The sequence below is a fragment of the Nyctereutes procyonoides genome, unplaced genomic scaffold, assembly GCF_905146905.1.
Source record: "Nyctereutes procyonoides isolate TBG_1078 unplaced genomic scaffold, NYPRO_anot_genome, whole genome shotgun sequence".
NCBI classification, from domain to species: Eukaryota; Metazoa; Chordata; class Mammalia; order Carnivora; family Canidae; genus Nyctereutes; species Nyctereutes procyonoides.
The window spans coordinates 30,618,081-30,639,435 of NW_026575047.1; the positions used below are offsets into that span (position 1 = coordinate 30,618,081).

Sequence of the window (21,355 nt, forward strand, 5' to 3'; positions counted from 1 at the left end):
TGACCACGCCCCGCCCCGGAAGTGGGGGCGGCGCCGCTTCCCCTTCCGGCCGGCGCGCCCGGGGGCCGCGGGGTCCTCCCCTCTCCGTAGCAACAACTTCCTTCGGCGCCTTCGCCTCCTCCGTCTGCACCCCTGACCTGGCTGCCGGGGTTCCCGCGACCCTGGCCCACCCGAAGGTAATGGCAAGCCTGGGGAAGCTGGCTCGGCTTCCAAGCACCCGTGTGTCCACTGCCACCCCTTGTCAGCGGGCCCTCATACACCGTATTAAAACCCTGAAAATAATAGTGACACTGCCTGAGAGGCAAGGAGTCCACCCTCACCCAAAAGGTGACCGCTGTCACCGAAGGACCTTTGGGCCTCTCCCTCTTCAGTGGCCTGTGGGTTACCCTCGAGGCGCTACCTTCCTATCTTGGATGGTGGGGGCCCTGAGGAGGGCAGAGTGGAGGACGGAGGACTCCTCAGCCTGCACAGGAACTGCCCAGGGGCGTGTACCACCTTCTCCACAAGCCATCCTGCATAGTCCCTTCTGCAAGGCGGGGAGGCAGGGCTTCCACGAGCCAGCTCCACGGATACTCACATTTCCAAGAATTACGTCTGGAGTGGGGTTGGGGAAAGGCCCAGCGTGGGCAGAGTGGTATGTTCTGGTGGTACGGGATCCAAACGGGGGCTTTATGGGCTAGCTGTGGGCACATCCCGTCCTCATGGACCGAACACCCCAGCCTCTGACTTGGTCCCACTTGGTGGTTGGGCAAGAGTCCAGGACCAGGGACTTGGGTGAATTAAAGTAGCAAGAGCTGTGTAAGGGAGGCCAGGCCTCACTGGATGAGCTGAACCCGCCTGGTGCGTGGGTGTGACAGGACCTTCCGAACTGTGGAGCCGCACACCTGGCAGGGATGGCTCTGGCATCTTACTCAAGACCCAAGGCTGCTGTGGGCAAGCTCAGCTTCAGCCCCAATTCCCCGCAGGTACACTCAGGCCCCATACTCTGCATTCCCACACCCCCCAACTTGTCCAAAATCAAACTCCCCATTCTCCCCACCACGCAGTCAGGTCACCCTCTACTGGCCCCCACATCCATTCTGGCTCATCCTCAAGTCTCTGTGGTCACTGCTGTGGCTGGCAGTGACCCCAGCAACTGGCTTCTTGCAGGGCTGCTCAGCATTACCATGTGCTGTGTGACGTTGGCTCCCACCGCCAGCCTGAGCCCTGCGTTGCCTGTGTCACCTGCCGAGCAGAGGAGACTCGAGTGCCTCATGAGACATCACTGTGACAGAACAGGTCCTTACTCTCAGTCCCAAACGTGGGGATTAATGGGGTGTGTCTGCACATGATGGAGCACACTGGGGCCAGTGAAGAGACCAGGTGCACGGGACGGCAGCCTTTATTAACAGGGCTCATTAACAGGGCTCAGCATCTTCCTGCCTCATCTGTGAAACTACTTATTTTTTGAACTTTTTCCTCTTCAGAGCCTTCCATTCACCTTCCTGAGTGGCCAGACTGTTAAAAAGCTGTTTCACTTTTCGCTTTCTTTCCGCATCCCTTAAAAAAAAAGAAAAAAAAAATCATTTTTACATTAGGTTTTGCAGGATGTTTTGTCCTTTTCCCCACATGACCCACTGGCAGCTCATGTCCACATGGGCCAGGGCACTCACAGCAGGGAACACAGCAGTGACTACCTGGGCCCGGAAGCACCCTAGGGACACCTGCCACCACTGCCTGCTCACCGTTCCAAGGTCTCTGAGAGTTGCATCCGTGCCAGGAACTGGTTGTCCCTGCGGATCTCCCGGACTGCTCCTTTAAATTCACGCTTGTGTTTGTGGATCAGTCTTTTTCTTTCTTGTTCCTCCTTGCTGCTTCCCTGCTTCCTTCCAAACTCGAGGCTGGAGGGGTGGGGAGCCAGTGTCAGGGGTCCAGCCCACCTGCCTCCCCCTGCTGTCTGCCTCCTGAAAGCTATCCCTGCCCCTGCCCCCACCCACCCCAACTGGGCCCCTTGCAGTGGGGCTGGCACGCACACTTTGACCAGCCGGGGGGTGAAGAGCCTCAGTGGCACGGGCTTGCTCTTCTCACAGACCAGTGGCCGGCAGCGCTGGCTCTGCTTTCCCATGTCAGTCAGCGTGCTCAACGTGCTCTGGCACAGCTCCTGAAACACGGAGGGGAGCGGGGACACTGAGGCTGGAAGAGGCACGCCTTGGAGAGCGGACAGACTCGCCCACTGCCTTGCCCCTCTGGGCCCATGGCCTCCTCTGCTTACAGGGGTGTGGCCATGAGGAAGCCCCAGCGGCTCGTCAACAGGTGGGGGGGCCTGTGCACTGCAGGATGGCTCACACTTTTGGGGGCAGTACAGACCTGCTGACGCCCTTCTAGAAGGCTCCTGGGGCAGAGGAGTAGAAACAGCCAGTGCTTCAGCATCTAGCACATAGTGGAATTGCCTTTCCCAGAGGAACTTGTCACGATGGGCATGAATGACTCCCCTTCACATACATACATGGGAGCCCATCCTGTACCTGAGGCGGCCAGGGGTGCAGGGGCAGCCCACAGGGAGCTGTGCTATGGGCACGGAGCAAGACCTGATGGTCTAACCAACAGAGCCAGAGGTTTAAGGCACCTCCATCATGGCTGTGGCTCCCAGAAGAAACAAATGGCTGGGCTTCTGAGAAACTTTCTAGAAGCCAACCTGCTGACGGTTCTGTTCTTTTCCCTCATGTAAGTGTATCCTGGAACTCAAGCTTCTTGTGTCACAGGCATAGCCACCTGCACCCCTTGCCCAGAAGTTTGCCTCTGAGGGCCAGAGCCCGGTCTCCATGGGGACTACATGGAGAGCATGGCCAGCTCGGCCCACCTGTGGTCCAGGAACACCATCACGGCCCCTCATGTAAGTGTATCCTGGAACTCAAGCTTCTTGTGTCACAGGCATAGCCACCTGCACCCCTTGCCCAGAAGTTTGCCTCTGAGGGCCAGAGCCCGGTCTCCATGGGGACTACATGGAGAGCATGGCCAGCTCGGCCCACCTGTGGTCCAGGAACACCATCACGGCCCCTCCACCAGCCCAAATCCCGCGGGGCCCTTACTCCTGAGGAAAGTAAGGGAATAAGACATGGCTTTAGGGACAGCATTCTGGGCAGCGGGAAGGGCAAGTGTAAAGTGTCCAGATGAAGGGGTCAGAGCAGGCTGGGGAGCATGCCAGGTCGTCTGGCCTCATGCATCCCAGTCCTGCCTTCGCCTTGTGTCCCTCTGGCAGAAGACAGGGTGGGGAGGGGGCACACAGGGAAGGCCCTGGATGTTAGCGTCGGAATAAAAGACGTGCCAGGGAACGGAGGGAGCCCAAGACAACTGTTTAACAAACACGTGGGAGTTTCAGGCCAAACTTAGAACATCCTTTAAGTGTTCCTGTCACCTTGTGAAGGACAGTGGGACTGTCCTCAGAAAATCTGTGAGGCCCGGGGGGACGTGGATCTGGAGCCACCGCCCTGGCTGCAGGCACAGAGCCGTGGAGCGGCTCTTACACTGAAGAGCCGGAGTCCATCCAAGAGAACGGTTATTTGGGCTCGGTTGTCCCACCACCATAACTTCTAGAGCTGCGACCTCAAGGTGAGAAGGCCCACTAACCTGCTCCCCATTCCTGGAAGGAGCTCCGGGGCCAGGACTCACCTGGAGTTCCGGGGGGTGAGTGCGGTTGGCCAGGTGCTCTGTCAGCAGGGCCCTGAGTGGCCTCATGATGTCACAGAAGGCGGGCAGTGAGCTGTACAGTAGCACACAGTGCTTCACCAGAGCCACACACACTGCCAAGCAGGATAGTCTGCAAGAGGGTGACACCCAGGGTAAGGGCTGGGAGCAGGAAGGAGACCAGCTCCTTCAGTCACTGCTGGAGCCAATCATCTTGGCTAACATGCAGTGCTGAGAAACCCAACACCGTGTTTCAGGAAGCTAAGCATCTGCCCACGTGCAGTGCCCACAATGGCCAAAGGCTCATAGTATCAGGCGTGCAAAGTGCCCCGTGTATCCTGGGTAGAGAGGGCCGCTGTGCAAAACACAGCAACAACCTGAAAACAGTGGCTCCAACTTAAGTTTTTAAATTACTATTTACAAAATCAAGCAGACATATCTTGAAAAATAATGCACACATCCTGGGAAAGTTTTTTTTTTTTTTTTTCAGACATTCCCACAGAAGACACAAAGATGGCCAGCAGCACTGGTTTCTAGAGAAACACAAATTAAAACCGTGTCAAGTTAACACTTCATACCCCTCAGAAATTCTGTTAAAAAAACAAGAAATAAATGCTGATGAGGACATGGAAGATGCAGGACCCCTGTGCACCGCTGGCAGCATCTAAGGTAATATAGTGCACAGAAAACACTGTAGAGTCTTCAAAAAAATTAAACACAGAACTACCATCTGATCCAGCAATTCTGCTTCTGAGTATATACCCTAAGGATGAAAAGAAGGGCCTTGAAGAGATGCCTGCACCCCCATGTTCACAGCAGCTAAGACACAGGAGCACCCATGTGTCCGTGGACGGATGGACAGACAAAATGTAGTCTATCCACATGATGGAACGTTATTCAGCCATAAACAGGAAGGATGCTCTGACACCTGCTAGCATGGGGTGAACCTGGAAGACGCTGTGTTACGAAGTGAAATATGCCAGCCACGAAAGGACGGAGACTGTGTGACCCCACTTCTAGGAGGCCCCAGAGAAGACAGATCCTCCAGACTGAAGGTATGTGGGGGACCAGGGGCTGGGAAGTGAGCATGTGTCAGGTATACAATCTGTCTTACAAGTGAGGACTTCTGGGGATGAACGGTGGTGTTGGCTGTGCCAGAGTGTAAATGTACTGAAAACCACTAACTGGTCTCTTAAGAATGATTAAGATGGTAAAGTTTCTGTTGTGTCTTTTGCTACAACCAGAGAATATTTCAAATCATCCATAATTCAAAAAAATCAGAGAACAAAGGAACTTTTGACAAACAGCCCCAGCCCTCCTGTGGACTGAATGTGTATCCCCCCAAATTCACGTGCTAAAACCGAATCCCTAGCAGGACAGTGTCTGGAGGGGAGTACTCCAATCCTTGAACAAGGCTGTGCTTCCTCGCACTTAGGTCCCTCACAGCCTCCAGAGAGATCTTGTAATCTCAATGAACTTTCCCTCCTTGGTTAATTCCCATGCTTTAATCTTTTTGATGCTGTTATATATAAAATTTTAAAATTTCCTTTAAAACTGTTCACCGTGTATAAAAATGCAAGTTTTTGCTGACTTTGTACTTGGTTACTTCACTGTAGTAATTTATTATATCTAATAGCTTTTTGTAGTCTTGAGGATCTCCCACATATAACATCTACCATCTGCAACAGTGACTCTGGTGTGTCCAGCTCCAGGCTGGCTGGATACTGAGCCCGCTCCCCTAGGTGCTGCAGGCCCTATACATACCTGGTGTGGTTGGCCTCTGTCTTAGTCTGGGCCTTCAGTCCACTTGCCCAGCGGAGGGACAGGCCTGTCCTCTGCCATGTGGCCGTGTCCTCTTCATCAGAAACCAAGAGCAGTTCTGAGTTCTTCCCAGATGCTCTGAAAGGGTGCACCAGAGTATAACCTGAAGTCCAAGCGAGACAAAGGCAGAGGTGGCCTCTGAGCATTATGGGCTCACAGGGCAGGCTCTGCATGGTGAGGCAGTTAGAAGGCTCACTGCTGACACACACATCCTGTTTTTACTACACAGAAGCGGGGTTCCAGCTTCCATAGGGGTGATTGAGGGCACAGGGTCAGGTGCCTGACCTCGTGAGGGAGACAGGCAGTAGCCAACATCCGTGAGACAAAAGGGAACAAGACGGAGGTGGCACAGTTAACCCGGTCAGAGATGGCCTATCCCAGAAGACGGTGGATGCCAGCAGAGAGGACTTAACCCCGTCACCACCCAGAAGAGCAACGGAGGCAGCAGGCAGGGCTGGCCAGGCACAGTCTGCTCCGGGCACAGCAAAGCCAGTGGTGGCAGGGTGGAGGGAGAGGGACACAGGGCCAACACCCGGCGAGCCCACTGCCTGCCACTTGCAGCCTCCAGGGCTTTCTGCTGCAGCACTTGGCCTTGAGCTACAACCATCTCTGACAGGTCCTCAGGGTATGACCGCACCTCTCCAAACCTACTCCCTGCTGCCCTGGCCCTAGCACACAGCCGCATTGGCATAGGGGTCAGTGAGTTGGGGCGCAGCAGCTGCGTGCAGGAGGGTCTGCTATGAGGTCTCAAGAGAAGTAGGACAGTGTGCTTAGGGTCCTGAATGGAAGAGCTGCCAGGGCTGAAGTCCCCGCCCCTGCCCAGATCCACACGATGTACGATTAGGGCAGGTAAAGTGATCCTATGGACACAAAACAGCAAGGGGGCGGAGACCAAGCGATGCCCAGACAACCCGAGAGGGAAGAAGTGAGTGTGTCTGCACTGTGAGCGCTGCTAGAGGGAGGCAGGGGACCTAAGACCTGCGGGACAGTCTAGGAGGTCGACAGATGCTGGAACAACTCTTCATTACAATGTTGCTTCTGACAGTCACTCCTTCCAAAATTCCTAGCGCTCTAGAAACTACACAGACAGGACCGTACACTAGAAACACAATGCGGCCACTCTAAGTGCAAATGTTCTTATATGAGAGAGTAATAAAAGATAGGTCTTAATGATGTATTCATTTAACCCCAGATGTAAAACTGTTATTTCAACATATTATCACTTCAATCTAAACAAACTGAGAAGTTTTACATGTTTCTGACAGTAAGCAGTGGCCATCTGGGGGACAAGGCACCAATGGTGCTGGTCGCGTGGTGGATGGACAGGCAGGACCCGGCTCTCTCCTGGGCGGCATCCACACAGCTGCAGAGGACAGGAAGGCTGCTACTCTGGCCGGTGGGGCTTCAGATATCTTGTCTAACTTCCCCATGTTCACACTCTCCACACAAGTACCAACAACTTGTAAACACGCAGGGAGAATATATGCTTGGAGAAGCTCTGTTGAACCACTCACCTTGGCCATGCTTGTTTGGAGTTGCAATGTAAAGGATCCCAAGGAGGAAATTCACGAGCTCAGGTATGAACCTCCGAGACAGAGACACATAGTCCAGGAACATGCAGCACACGAACAGGCCCTTCACCACGTCGTGCAGAGACAGGACGGGACACTGGCATTGGGAGCACGGGCTGCGGTCAGCAGTCAGGAACAACATCCTCAAAGGCCGCAGGCTTCCTGACTGAGCTGTGGCCCCATACGGCAGTGTGGTCCAGTGGGCATAAACCAGGTCAAGGGCCTGGGTTGGCCCTAGCATCCTGCCTTTCTGAGGAGACCCACTGCATTGCAAGTGCCACCGAGCGTGCGCCAGTCAGATGCCAGACTTTTGAAGCAGATGGCAACAGAGACCCACATCAGACTTACTTGCTGTCACCACTGACCTGAAAGGCTCTTTTTGGTATCAACCCCTCCCCAACCTTATCTGGGGCCATTTCTGGGTTATCTTCCCAGACCCACTTCGATGAGGCCTTCCCGTGCTTGGCCCCGGATAGTGACACCCCCCAGGCTCGCTCACCTGCGCCAGCCACACACACAGGGAAGGACATACCTTGGTGAGCAGCTGGCTCATGCACACCAGCGCAGGCGTCGTGACGGGGTGCCAGAAGTCAGAGGTTGGAAATAACATCCCAGCAATTTTCAAATAAATGAGCTAGAAAGGGAACGTCACCACACAGATTAGAGAAATGAAATTTAAAATCTGGCCTAGGGCAGCCCTGGTGGCTCAAAGTTTTAGAGCCGTCTTCAGCTCAGGGCGTGATCCTGGAGACCTGGGATCAAGTCCCACATCGGGCTCCCTGCATGGAGCCTGCTTCTTCCTCTGCCTGTGTCTCTGCCTCTGTGTGTGTCTGTGTGTCATGAATAAATAAAATCTTAAAAAACAAAACAAAACAAAACAAACAAACAAACAGGGCAGCTCTGGTTTAGCGCTGCCTGCAGCCCAGGGCGTGATCCTGGAGACCCTGGATCGAGTCCCACATCGGGCTCTCTGCATGGAGCCTGTGTCTCCCTCTGCCTGTGTCTCTGCCTCTCTCTCTCTCTCTCTCTCTCTCTCTCTCTGTGTCTCTATGAATGAATAAATAAAATCTTAAAAAAAAAAAGGCCTAACGAAGGGCCCAGGAGAAAACCCGCTGTAGGCCTTATGGGGAAAGGCTGTAGACTTGAACACACACCACCTCCATGGCGGCCTGGTGGCCCAAGCGCTTCCCTGGCCACCTGCCTGCACACGCCGGGCACGGCTAAGCTCTCTCCACCACACCGCACCCTCACCAGACTTCATCCGAGCACCCGCTAAGCCCTGAGGAGCCCCCCAACAACCTGACAGGAAGAGGCAGAGGACACAGCAAGACCCACTCGCCAAAACAAATTCCTCTGATACATAAGAACATCCTTGGCTTGGCTCACGATGAGAAAAATGCAGGCTTATAAGGCTACGTCACAGACCACTACTTTTTTTCTCAAATGAGTAAAGAGAAGCTGGGTACTTGGGTGAGGCTGTGGCAAGGCTGTGGCATGGGGAGGGGCAGGAGAAGCCGTGCGGACAAGCGTCAGAAACAGGAAGAACATGCTCCCTCCATGGACGCACTGAGTCCGCAGTGTGAGCGACAGCTCCGGCCTGCACCCCTGGGACTGAACTGCAAATGTGGCTGCAGGCAGCGGACGGTTACCCCGGAGACGATGGGCTTGGAAGCCAACAACCACTGGCCCTTACTTTTCAGGGATGACCCAGGCCAGGTGCACTCACAGGCCGCCCATCCAGAAGGCACCACAGGGGCTGGTTCTCAGAGCAGAAAAGTGGCCCTGCACCCCGGCTCTGTAGGATCTGCAGGGCCCTCCATCTTGTCTGAAGGCACAGAAATCCCCCCTGAACTCCCGAAACTGGACCACTTTGAAAATGTCATGTGGGAGACCCCATGTCCTCCTTCCTGCTCCTGGCAGGGGGTCCAGCACCAACCTGCTGTGAGGGCCTTCCACAGAGCCCTCCATGCCACCCTATCTGTGATCCCAGAGAACACGAGGCCTGTGGAGGCAGAGGAGAGGATGGCCCGCCTGGTTCCCAGCTTGCTCCTCCTCACTTTGCCTGTCACGGACCGCATGTGTCCACTAAAAGGGCAGTGTTGACAGTGATGGTCCCCACATACTGGCTGCTGAGTCCCAGCTGTGAGACAGCCGTGTGACATGTTAACTCCTGAATCCTCATGGCAGGTCTCCAGGGCAAGAGGCGACCACTGCCTCTGATGATAGATAAGGCAAGAGGCCAGGACCACATGGGTCCTCGGGGGGCTGGGACGGGCCCTGCTGCACGGTCTTGCACCAGCACACCATGGGAAAACAGGCCACCACAGCGGTTAAATAGGGGAGTGTCTGCTGAAGGCTGAGGCTTACAAGGAAAGTCACCAGCCACAGCTGAAGGACACTGGTCCGATCCTGCTTTGAGGAGGCCATGAAAACCAGGAATGCAAACCCGGTATTTTTAAGTTTCTGTTAATCACTCCTTCTTATTTCCGCAGAAACCCTAGAACACTGGACAGACTGAGCAAGTACTTCACGGTCACCAACATGGGCGAAGTGGCTGTGGCTGCCACAAGCTGCCAGAGCCCTCCGGGGCACTCAGGTGCCTCAGCGAGTCCGTGGCAGAGCCATTGTGTGGGCTTGGTCCTCACCAACACACTCATTCTATTTGCCCTAAAGCCTCTTCGCCACTAGGGCCACCCACCACAGCTCCACTCATGTGGAATCAGCCCAGAGCTCCCTCTTTTATGAAACATTTCAGTTACTTGTTGGCAGGTAAACAATTCTTTCCGCCTTGTACCCATCTGTTCTCCAGCTCAATCTGGAGGCTCTATGGTCTGGTGAACCCACCAAATTGCGTGCTCCCTGTACTCAGCCAGCCCTTCTGGGCAGCTGACAGCACTGGCCCCTGGAACCTGAGACCAAGTCCCTGCTCACCACGTCCAGGCCCGGAAACGCCACCCGGCCTCTGGCCTCAACAGACCCTTCCATCTCGTGCATGGCATCTCGTAGGACAAATTTTATGGAGTTGCTGGCAGAGTCAGGAAACATCTGGCAAAGATTATATAATTGCCTGTTGATCAGAAACACAGGTCAGGGGAAATGACTTCAGATAAGGCAATTAGAAAAAAAGCCCCCCAACCTCCCATTCACCATTTTCCCGTGAAATTGCCTGCTGAGTGGGCAAGATACCTTGGAACCCCTGGATGACTCCACTTCTCCTCTTATGGATCTGGCTGGCCTTCTCGGCAATCGGATAATCTTTCTAATAGTGTTTGTTTTATATCAATCCTAAGAAGCTATAACTTTTCAGCAGTGATAGTAGAAGCCTAATGCCGCAAGGAGCACATTCTACATGCCAGAGTCAGCAGACGGTTCCAACGTGCCATCCACAGGAACTCACTGGTCCTTCACAAGCACTGCTGTGCTGGCAGAAGGTGGCATGGGAATGAGGGGTGTGCAGTATGTGGCCGGCCACAGGGAGGCCCCTATGAGTCCTGGTGCTCACTAACCCTCCCTTCACCACACCACCTCCAGCTGACCTGGGGCTGGGAGCCATGCTCCAGTCTCTGCTTTTACAGGGGTTCTGGTGTAGCGAGAGCTTAGCCGTCCCCAGGCAGGGTGGGAACAGGAAGACAGGAGGCACTGCCCTCCCTGACGCTCGCAGCATGAGATGTCAGGTTCCACTGAGGCATGGACCTGGAGTGGGCAGGTCTCTGGGCAATAACAGAACACCGTGTACCCCAAACACCTGTCAGCCTATCCGAGTATAGCTTGAGATTTCATTGTTGAATGAACCAGAAAACAGGCTTCCAAACAGCATGGACAAGTCTGACATGTTCAACTGTCATAAAGTCAATGCATTTGCAGTTAACAGCAGGTCTGTCTCTGGGGTGGCGGAGGGGGGCCATTACCGCTGAAATCACTGTGGCTCGTGTTATGCCGTGGTGACCGTTTACAAGGTCAACTGTGCTAACCCTGAGACATAGTTTTATGACTGCCAATAGAAGAGTCACTCAACGCAGCCCCATATTCCAGTCAACCACCATCGTTACTTACACGACCAACTTATCAATTACTCCGAGGTCTGGGGTATCACTTGTAGCCAAATCTCCAACATACTCCAAAAGGAAGCCAAACAGTTTCTGCAGGAACATGGATTGGGAACAGAGTTCAGTGCTGACCCCCAGCATAAAATCTCAGGAACACAAGGTGCTGTCTCCCTGTTCTGGCTAAAACAAGTGCGCACGCGCCTCAGGGCCACTGCTAGGAACACGCCGACTGCAGGCCAAGGAGGGCTTGGGTACATACTTCTGCAGATGGGCAGACAGCACACAGGTCTTCACATGACCAAGGATGTGGCCAGCACTGCGCCTCATTCATAGGCGGGCAGCACTTGCTGAGGAGAAAAGGTGCTCCAAGTCATTCATCTCCTTGAAAGTCTGGCTCTGCCATGCATGGGCCAGAGGAGCCACAGGCCCCCCTGCCTCGGTGTCCCTCCTCTGCTAGCTGAGGGTGACAGCATCTCCTCCTGGGCCTGGGTCACTGCGCGCACCTGGTGACTGGCAGCGTCCGGACACAGACCGCTGCCACCACCACCACCCCCCAACATGCAATGCAACATGTATGTACTTCCAATTTTGCTTTGTTTCCTGCTGCAAGACTTGGATGGTTGCATGTTTTAATTCTCTCCACCACTAATAGCTGCTCTTCCATCGTTTTTCCTGATAATAAAGATTTCAGCTCCTCGTAGGATTCAGGGGCTGTCAGAAATGCAAAACACACTCCACAGTTAACATTCAAAAGGAGAATCACATTTCTGAGAACACAGAGATTAAAAACGAAACAATGGGGTGACAGTAATTCCCCAAGAGACAATTTCACGTGTATTCTACAAACATGTTTCACCTCCCACCATGACCACTGCTGGTAGAGATAATGTATGCTCTGGCATGTCCGGGGGTGAGGTGCAGTGGGACGACTATTTACCAGTGACCACGTAGCACCCGAGGAAGGACTTTACCGCCAGCATGTGGAGAGCAAGGCAGCAGGGTGCTGGTTTCAGTGTTCATGCTGGCTCAGAATGAGTTTGAAGGAACCACCCCAGACCCCCACTGCCTGCAGGCCATGTCCAGGGAAGCCAGCCTCTCTTGCTAGTTCATCCTCTGGAAGTGACCGTAAGTCACAGGACAATTTAGGACTGCTTGCTATAACTGGATGATTTTTCTACACACACCAGACAACACAACACACAATGTTCACTGTAAAGTGCCATGTGGCCAAATGAGAGCCCAGGTCTGAACACGGGAAGCCTCACAGGTGACTCCCCAGTCTCCCAGGCCCTTCCCGGCTCTCTGTGGCAGCCACATGGGTTTCCACCACAAAAGGCTGGCCATGGAAAGAGCACAGTGCCCTTCAATGGAAAGGTGTGTGTTGTCCTTGTTCTGCTTTCAGCCCACAAACTGCCTGCAGTCACACAATAAAGGCCGGCTAACACTCTGGCCAGAATGCCAGACCATGCCAGTGACAAGCCCTGATGTCGTAGGTGGGCACATGTCCATGTGCCTGGAAGCACACCCTCAGTCTCCACTCTACTGAGGTGGCCCCAGAGAGGCAGACTTATTGCCAGGTCACGGAGATTATCCCAACGCATAAGCAGACCCAGTGTCTGTCTACCTGCAAATGTATAGGGCAGCTCGTTTCTGGCGGCTTCTCGAGCTTTGTGGCCATTGTTGGCCAACCTCTTCTGTGGGGCCAGCCGGGGCTCTGTGTCTGGCCGCCCACAGTCCTCCTCGGTCTCTGTGTCCGAGTCCAGGTCTGAGTGCCCATCTGGGTCACTGCTCTCCTCTAGGTTCTCGTCACTCGGGTCTTCGTGGTGATCTTCCTCACTCTCACCGTCACTGGCTTCCCTGCTCTGCTCTTCCTCCACGCTCATCTTTCCATCCTGGAGAATGGGGGAACCACAGGCCTCACTACCCAGGGGAGCACCCTGAACGACATGGAAATGCTGCACACACCTGGGGCAAAGCTGTGAGTGTGGCATTCACCCACTGACACCAGCTCCGCGCCCGCCTTGGCCAATAGGCCGGGGCACAGCTTCCTGATCTTGGGCGCCGGGACTCCAGGGCTCTAGGCAAAGCTTAGCATCTGCATGGAGCAGTGGGACCCAAGCTGTGGCAGGCGCCCTGGTGGCCACAGGCACCAGCAGCTGTTGTCTGTAGCCTCCCACCACTGGCTCAGGGGCTGGAGAGCAGCAAGTCAGTGGGGGCTTCCCAGTGTCTGGGCCACATCCAGAGGTAGGTCACCCCTGACTATGCTCTCCCAAATAACCTGGCATTCTGTGAGCACCTGGTTCTTCCCTCAGATCCTCTTCTGCTCAGCGTGCCTGGCCTCCTTCTCTTTCCCCACCTTGAAACAGGGCTGATTCATGCTAAAGAGAGGAGGGTGAAGTCCTCACAGCAAGTTTTAGAAACTCAATTATTTTACTTGCTCCCTCAAAGGCCCTGCCAAGCCTGCAGATAACCACACACTTATGAGCAAAGAGGCTGATGGGAGCGCACAAGTACATAGCACAAGGCTGGGGTGCCCTCCTCTAGGTAGCCTGCCTGGCCAGTCCACAGCCACGGTATTGGACCCACCTCGCACTCCCGGATGCAGAGTACATTCCATTCATGATGAACCTCTTCCATACCAGAAACCTTGCTTTTGGTTTCACAGAGCAAGCCATCGAGTGAAGGAAAAACCTCTTACCGTGTAAGAAAGCAAACGCCTGTCGTCTTTGTCCAGAACGAAGTTGTCATTTAGGTCGTCCGCGGACAGGTGCTTCGGTTTTCTACTATCACTGCCCATGTCTTCACCGCGCATCCTTCGAAGCCTCGCAGCCTGTATAGGAATGAAGCACAGCCACCTGTGGTGCTTGTGCCACTGAGCGCCTGTGGAAGGAGGCATGCGCTCCTCCCCTCCCCCAGGCCACGCTCGTGAAGGGGCTCTGAACCCGCTTTCCGCCTTCAGCTTCAACCTGGCTGCAGGTACCAGGGGAAGCGCCACATGTGACACTCCCCACCCCAGAAACAAATGGAAACAAGTATTGCGGCACAAGTGTGTTCTAGCCACCAGGAAGGTAAGCCGGCTGTTCTAAGGTCTTTCTGGCTCAACCATGCAGACTTCATTCCCCACGATGCAGCCATGGAAGAGGGTAGCCACCACAGCAAGGTCTGCATGGCCAAGCCAGGCACTCAAGCATGCTGCCGTGTGTGGACAGGCCATGGGCCCGGAGAAATGGCCAGGTACAGAGCAGTGTGTCAGTGTTTGTCTTTGTTTCAATGTAATGAAACTTTAAAACCCTTTCTTAAGGCACAGGAGAAATGTTGAGAAGGCGGTGCCTTGTATCGTTAGCAGTTGTTTTAAGGTACAGGGATTAGAGCAAACGTTTTTTTATTTGGTATTTTTGGGTATCATCTGCATTTTTCTTGCTTTTATAATAAAAAACGGGCACTTATAGTAAAATAAATATAAACTTTAAATAGAATAAGAAGATCCCTTTGATACAGTAACACATCTCAACCCATCTCAAAGATGGAGAAGGCAGGCCTCAAACACAGATCCCATGGCACCCCGCATCACCACCACGGCCATGGCCACACCCATACCTCCAGCTTCTGGAGCCGCTCCTGCTCCTCCTTTGCCAGTTCTTCTTCCGTCTTCATCCTGTTAGAGGGTGGGGCCTTCATCTCAAAGCCCAGCTCGCGAACCATCATGTCATACGCATCAGGCTGGGCAGAAAGAAGAAACTTTTCATTTTTAGTCTTTTTAAAAAACGATCTGTGCAGGCAGCTTCCTGCATGTCTGGTAACATCTGGATACCATGAAGGAGGAAGCCAAATCGTACCCAAGTCTGTCCTGAAAGAAAGCCATTCTGATCTGCAGGACACTTAAGGTCACACAGGATTTTTCTGAGAAATTCTTCTCAAAACATACCTGCTTTATCAAAACTAAACATTGCTCATTAGGCATTAAGCCCACAAAACAAGCTGAGGTGAAGGAGACAGCAACAGTGATAGCAACCCCCAAAGGTGAACACCTCACCCCATAACACGGCCACCTGGTAAAATCCTAGGAGCTAGACATGCAGATGAATGCAGCTTTTCCAATAATTTAGACTAAAAAGAATGTGGTAGGAATCAAGTACTGTTTGGAAAGAAAAATAACTGTATATATGGATGTACAGATGCGTAACAGGAAAATTCAGACACCACCTGAGGAAGCCCCCCCGCCCCCCAATCTAAGGACTTCTCAACCACAAACAACCATTTTCTTTAATTATCCAGGAGTAGAAACTGAAGTCCATTTTTGTGTAGCTCTATGTGGACATTACAAATATCAAGACAGCTACATGAAAGTTCCCCGTGACACACAGGAGCTGAGAGACAAGGACAGTGGCTGTACAGGTCCGGAGAGATGTTGGCCCCCACCTTTTCCCCAGAGGAAGGTCAAGTCAACTTAATACCCACCTTGGGCTTCTCCTTTTGGTCCCTATTCTCAGACTTGGGTGTCTTATGAGCCAGCAGGGTCTGGATTTCTTTCCAGTCTTGATCCAGCTTCTCTGTGAGCTCCAGGGCGCCTTCCCGCTGTGCCTGTCTCTCCCTCTGGGGAAAGAGAACAGACATGGCACATGCTACTAGTGCTGAGCTGCAATCGAGCAGCCCCACTCATGTCCAGGCCATGCTCAACAGAGTCAACACTTAATGTATTGGCACAAGAGATACCATGAAAAATCAGTATCTTAAAAAAAAAAAGGAAGCTACAGAATCTCATCACACAGAACTAATTTCCTGCTATAAACCATGCATCTAGAAGCTCCTAGCAGTTTACTGGTAGTAAAAGACCATAAAACACGTCAAAATACAAAAATCAACCAGCTAAAAACACCTCAAGTCCCCCCACCCCCAAACACAACAGACCATAAGAAGTACACGTGATGAAATTTAAAATACTACTATTCAAAATGAATGCTTCTTTTAAATTTACAGAAAATGTTAAATACAGCCTAAAATTGTACAAGGAAAAAAAAGGCCAAAAGTTGTTTTGATGAGCGTCTCTGGTGATGGAGGCCCCCACTGGGAGCGCTAACGCACCTTCTCCTGTTTTGACTTTGCAATGAGCTCTTCAATCAGTTCTTTGCGTGACCTTGGTTTGTCCTCATCCTCACCTTGCTGCTGCAGGGTCTTCTTATGAAGGAGCCCGCCACCACCTCCAAAATGGGCGGCGGTCAGCTCAGCTGGAGACAAAGAGCAGAAAACACATCTGTGAAGCCAGATGCTGGCTCAGTAACCCATTCCTGCAGCACTCACCAACCGTTATTGGAGTACAATCTCAAGAACCAATTCCATATTCAAGAAAAAACTCTGACACACAGTAGCTGTAGGAGACCACAGGAGCAGTAGCACTTGAGAAACACCCAGCTGTATGGGAATGGTAACTGATACTAAATTTAATCTGCTTTGTTACCATCTATAAGGAAGAAACTCAATATTATTCCCGCCCCCCAACTAACACGATTGGTTCCACAGTTATAAAGACTAAAGAACCATGTAAACATTGTTAGTACAAACATTCTGCCCAAACTTATCACATGGTGCAGGAGAATGCACAAGAGTCTATGGTTCGGACTCAGGGGTCAGACAAATCGCTGTTTCTCTGAGCTCCTGGGTAAAGTAAGCTGAAGGGGCAGTTCAAATAAGATAACGGATATGTGAGAATGTTCTCAGCCTGCAGAAGCTGCTGCCTATCCACATACACACTTTCTGAATATTCTCAAGCGAAAAAATACCCAAAGAACCCTGTGTGTGTGTGCAATGACTTGAGAGGTTAATGTTCGGTGACACTGGTATCCCACGTTTTCCTGGGTCTCCAGGAAGGACAGGAAGAAAGTAACCTGGAGCAGACCGTCCCCTTGCCCCCAGCCCTCACCAGATAGCGTTCCTCGTTCCTCAGCGTCACTGTCACTGTCAACAATGTCATTATGCTTTTCAATGTCTGCCAAAGACTGGCCGTAATGAGTTAATTCTTCATCCTCATTGAGGTTGTAGATGCTTTTTTTTTCATGTTGTCGCTGACAGAAGAGGGAGAAAAATCAGTTTCCTAAAATTTCCACGTTCATTTAATGGCAAAGCCCATTTATTTTCCCACTATTTATATAATGTGACAACCGAGCCCAAAGCACATAAGATGATTCTGGGTCATCTGAGCAATGATTCAGATATAAACAGAACCCACAGAAGGTAAATGAATCAACGGGCCAGCCAAAGCCACTGGGAAATCATGCCAGTGTTCCACAATCTACTTGCTTTCCACCCGACTGAGCCGTGGGTTGCACATTGGTCAACGACTCCCAGGACACATCATTGTATGTGTTCCAGTTAACATACCTTTCCACCCCGCTGGTGGCTAGACAAGGTAGAGCACTGGCCCACTGGACCTTGGGGGGAGCGCCCACCCAAGTATAGGTGAGCAATGGGGCAACCACCTTCTTGTACCTGACTTCTGTGTATAACCACAGCCTAAGGCCCTCCTCTCCTTGTCTAGCATACCTGCTGTTCCAAGGCAAACCTCTTCATCATCTTCTCCTCTGGACTCATGCTGCTACTGTATTCCCCAAAGCGCTTATCAGTGAATACATTAGACTTATCCCTTTCCTTGTATTCCTTCAGTAATGTCTGGGTACGCTGGAAAACAGATCACAGAGACATCTCAGGCTGGTCCTGGCAACTCTGAGCTCTGATGGCTTGGTGATCTCGGTCCCTCAAGAAGAAATGCTTTCACAAGGGGACACACAAGGGCTCCACTGAATTGTAGGATGCCATGGCCACCTGGCCATTCTGTATGCCCTACAGACCACTGAAACCAACAGTCAAAAAAAGGGCTCATCTACTGGCTGGAAAAACAGATCTCAGTTACAGAGGAAGTGGGGTTGTTACCATACAATGAAGGCAGAGAGGACTGTGTCTGGGGCTTGGGGGGCTCTCTGGAGCGTGCCTCAGGACTTCTGTGTCCAGCACTATAGGTTAGAGAATATCAGCGCAGGATGCCTGGGTGGTTCCATCAGGGAAGCATGTGCCTTGGGCTCAGGTCATGATCCCGGGGTCCAGGGATGGAGTCTTGCATTGGGATCCCTGCTCCAGCAGGGAGTCCACTTCTCCCTCTCCGTCCTCCCCTCCCCCTGCTCACCCTCTCTGTCAAATAAATAAATAAAATCTTAAACAACAACAAAAAAAGAAAATCAAAAGCAATCAGAGCAAAGCCCAACAAAGGAGCACTAAGAAGTGGCTCAGTCATGTAGACACCAGAAGCGCTGTGGTTCTAGCTGAGAGTCAGGGAAACATGAACAAGGAGTTACCACAGAAGCCGAGCACATCAACAACAACGTGATGACCAATTAGAGACATGGACTGTAGCAGAATTGCTTATTTTGTCTGTCACATGATGCCTTTATCTGTACAGTCGATCCTTGCTCCTCCTGGAGTCCAGATCTGCACATTTGTCTACTTGCTAAAGGTTATGTGACCCCAAACCACTGCCCAGGGCACCTTCGTGGTCATTCATATGTGTGGGGCCTAGGAGGTACAGTCAAGAATGTGATGGCTCGGACTCTGGGGGGCACCTGTAAGAAATAGCAATATTACCTCCTGTTGGCTGCTGCTACGGGATCACAAGAGTTTACACAAGGTGGCTCAGGACAAAGCTGGGGACAGGTAGTGTTTGTTGTGTGTTACACACTCAAGTCTGGATTTGGGTCTCAGCTCCCCTACTCCTGACCTAAAGAAAGTTCTGGAATGATTCCTTGTTTTGGTTCCTCATGCATAAATGGGGATAATGCCAGTACTTCCCTCATAAAGGCTGGCTGTGGGGATTCAACAGACGTTTCTTGATAAAACATCTATTCCACTGGAAGGATCCCAGATACATTAACTCTACTTATCTCACCACTTCTGTGAGAAACAAGAAGAGGGAGGCCCAGCCAGCACAGGATGGCACTGGGATCACACCTGTAGTATCACCACGCAGGCAGGTGCTGCCCAAAGTGCTGCCACGGATCGGAGGAGACACATGGGACAGCACATTTACTTCTGAGGGCCCGTCACCAGCGAGAAGACCAGGACCATCTTGCCACCCCATTTGCCCTGACACACACTACATGCTTTAACTGCCCTGCACGACCTGAGTTCCTTCTGGACAGCTCTGAGCTCTCCCACTCCAGGCAGTGCGCTCCATAACAGGGGACAAGGTACCTTTGTTCCCACCAGTAACATTCTACTCACCCTTCCGAGCTCAAGTGTGACTCCCTCTATGATAAAGTTCTTGGTTTTCCTGTTATGTGTATTTCCTATTATATATATCACGTGTGCTTTCTTACTACATATATGTATACATGTAGATACATATACGTGTGTATATATATATATATATATATACACACACACACACACACACACACACACACACTATATATATATCCTGACTGTGAGCCCCCAAAGCACTGGGGACAAGAGGAGGCATCAACACAGGCCTCCAGGCCATTCACCGCAGGCCTTCAGCACAGAGCAGGAGGTATTACAGGTGTGAGCAACTGGCCCTATTTGGGCTGTAGGGCTTGGGAAAGTATCAGAAGTGGTGACTTGTGCTGGCCGCCAAAGCATGTGCTGGGAGAAGACAGGACCTTTTGGACAAGCTGTGTTGCAAGAGGCAAAGCAAGGACAACAGGTTGCGGCCAGATTGTGGAGTCTGAGAATGACAAGCTGAAAAGTTTAATAGCTAGTGTTTAGACAACTTACTATGTGCTAAATATGCCATTTTATTTAATCTTAAATGACCATTAGGGAAAGGAAGGATATTATTATCCTTGCTCTGGATATGAGAAAACACTTAGCTAGTGGAAACAAACATGGTTGCTCTAGAGCCCAGGCCACCCGGTCCCCACACCTGCCTTGGGGTATGCTGTACGGGCCTCATCACCGGCTGCTGAGTCTGCCTTGTCAGTTCAAAGATGGCCTGCTTGTTGCAAGGCCCTGGAAGGCAGGGGTCAAGTCTTCCCTTACCTTTATCTCCCAGCAGCTGGAGGGAGCTTACACCTGAAGTTCTCTGGGCGCTTCAGGCTTCTCCTTCAAATCGAATGCAAACCCAGCCCTTAGCTGCGTCCTTGGGAAACGTAGGTCCTTTCTGTGCCCTAACTTTTCCACCTACCTTAAATTTTTCAATAGGGTACTGTGTCTTCCTTATAATAACAACAAACATCGTTAAACCTAAAAACCTGCCTCAGAGGCTGCACATGGAATGCGGAATGCCATCTATACGGAGCCTGAAAGGCACAGAATACTTTGGGGCTGGGAACACAGAGGTGGCATTTCAGTCTTCCTGCGAGGGACAGGGTGCTGTGCTTGGAAAGAGAGATGCACTTGTTCTCCTAGCATCTGTGGCATATCCACCTTGCAAAGAAAAAGATGCACCACCCCTAGACCAGAGGCTCCAAGTCCCCTAGAGAACAGGCCATAAACTGCGCGCACAGATGCCAGAAGCAACGAGGGACCGGCGCACAGGGCTGCAGGGCGTCCCCTGGGCGCCAGGTTCCCGGGGCGGCTCCCCCCAGCACACAGGATCGGGGTGACTCACGCTCAGCTCGCGGGAGTCACGACCCACAGGGGTCCGGCCCCGTCCTCACCACCGGCCCCGTCCTGACCGGCGAGCACTCTCCAGACCGCCCGTCCCCCTCGCCGCCCCAGACCCCGGCAGTCCTTACCTTCTGGACGGCCCGCGCTCGCGACACCCCGGGCTGCCCCACGGCGTGGCGCGCCTTCCTGCCCAGGACCGGGAACTTCTGCCGGTTCACCTTCACTTCGAACGGGTTGGGGTTGGGCCTCGCGCGGCCGCTCTGAGCCCCCGCGGGGGCCCCGGAGCCCTTCCGGCGAAACGCGGCCAGCCTAGCCTTCCCCATGGCGAACCCCCCAGGCCGCGACGCCGGGTCCCTCCGCAAACGCGTGCGGGAACCCGGAAGCTGCTCCGCCCTCGTCCCGCGAGAACCTGCGGGCGAGAAGTATATGCGACTTGCCAGGAGCCTGAGCGCCTACGGTCGGGTGACTACAACTCCCAGCAGGCCACGCGCGCCTGACGCGCCGTCGTCTCCTCCCGCCGCACGGCCTTCTGGGAGCGGTAGTGCCCTGCGCGGCGCGGCGCCGCACTCCCCTCAGGGCGCGGCGGCGGGGGGAGCGCTCGGGCGCCCTCTGCTGGGAAGCCGTTGGAGGGAGCCGGCCGCT

At 52.8% G+C, this 21,355-nt stretch overlaps 1 protein-coding gene and 1 long non-coding RNA gene across 3 annotated transcripts; one reads left to right on the forward strand and one right to left on the reverse strand.

Moving 5' to 3' along the window:
• The first annotated feature begins 38 nt into the window (after window positions 1–38).
• Window positions 39–5,260, forward strand: LOC129510130 (uncharacterized). 2 transcript variants are annotated; one of them, XR_008664540.1, is made up of 4 exons: window positions 39–176; window positions 1,150–1,278; window positions 2,709–2,872; window positions 4,154–5,260. It is a non-coding gene; the product is annotated as an uncharacterized LOC129510130 (long non-coding RNA). The 2 variants fall into 2 exon arrangements; XR_008664539.1 differs by having other exon boundaries at window positions 2,742–2,872.
• NOP14 (NOP14 nucleolar protein) lies at window positions 1,366–21,043 on the reverse strand. Its single transcript, XM_055326025.1, has 18 exons — window positions 20,842–21,043; window positions 17,639–17,773; window positions 17,019–17,160; window positions 16,184–16,326; window positions 15,560–15,694; window positions 14,699–14,821; window positions 13,800–13,931; window positions 12,726–12,993; window positions 11,682–11,812; window positions 11,109–11,194; window positions 9,987–10,122; window positions 7,588–7,689; window positions 6,999–7,152; window positions 5,428–5,587; window positions 3,649–3,796; window positions 2,013–2,140; window positions 1,725–1,880; window positions 1,366–1,539 (listed from the first exon to the last, which is right to left on the reverse strand). Exons 1-18 carry the CDS (start codon window positions 21,034–21,036, stop codon window positions 1,440–1,442), a joined length of 2,574 nt encoding a protein of 857 aa, XP_055182000.1. The 5' UTR covers window positions 21,037–21,043; the 3' UTR covers window positions 1,366–1,439.
• Between the last annotated feature and the right edge of the window lie 312 nt (window positions 21,044–21,355).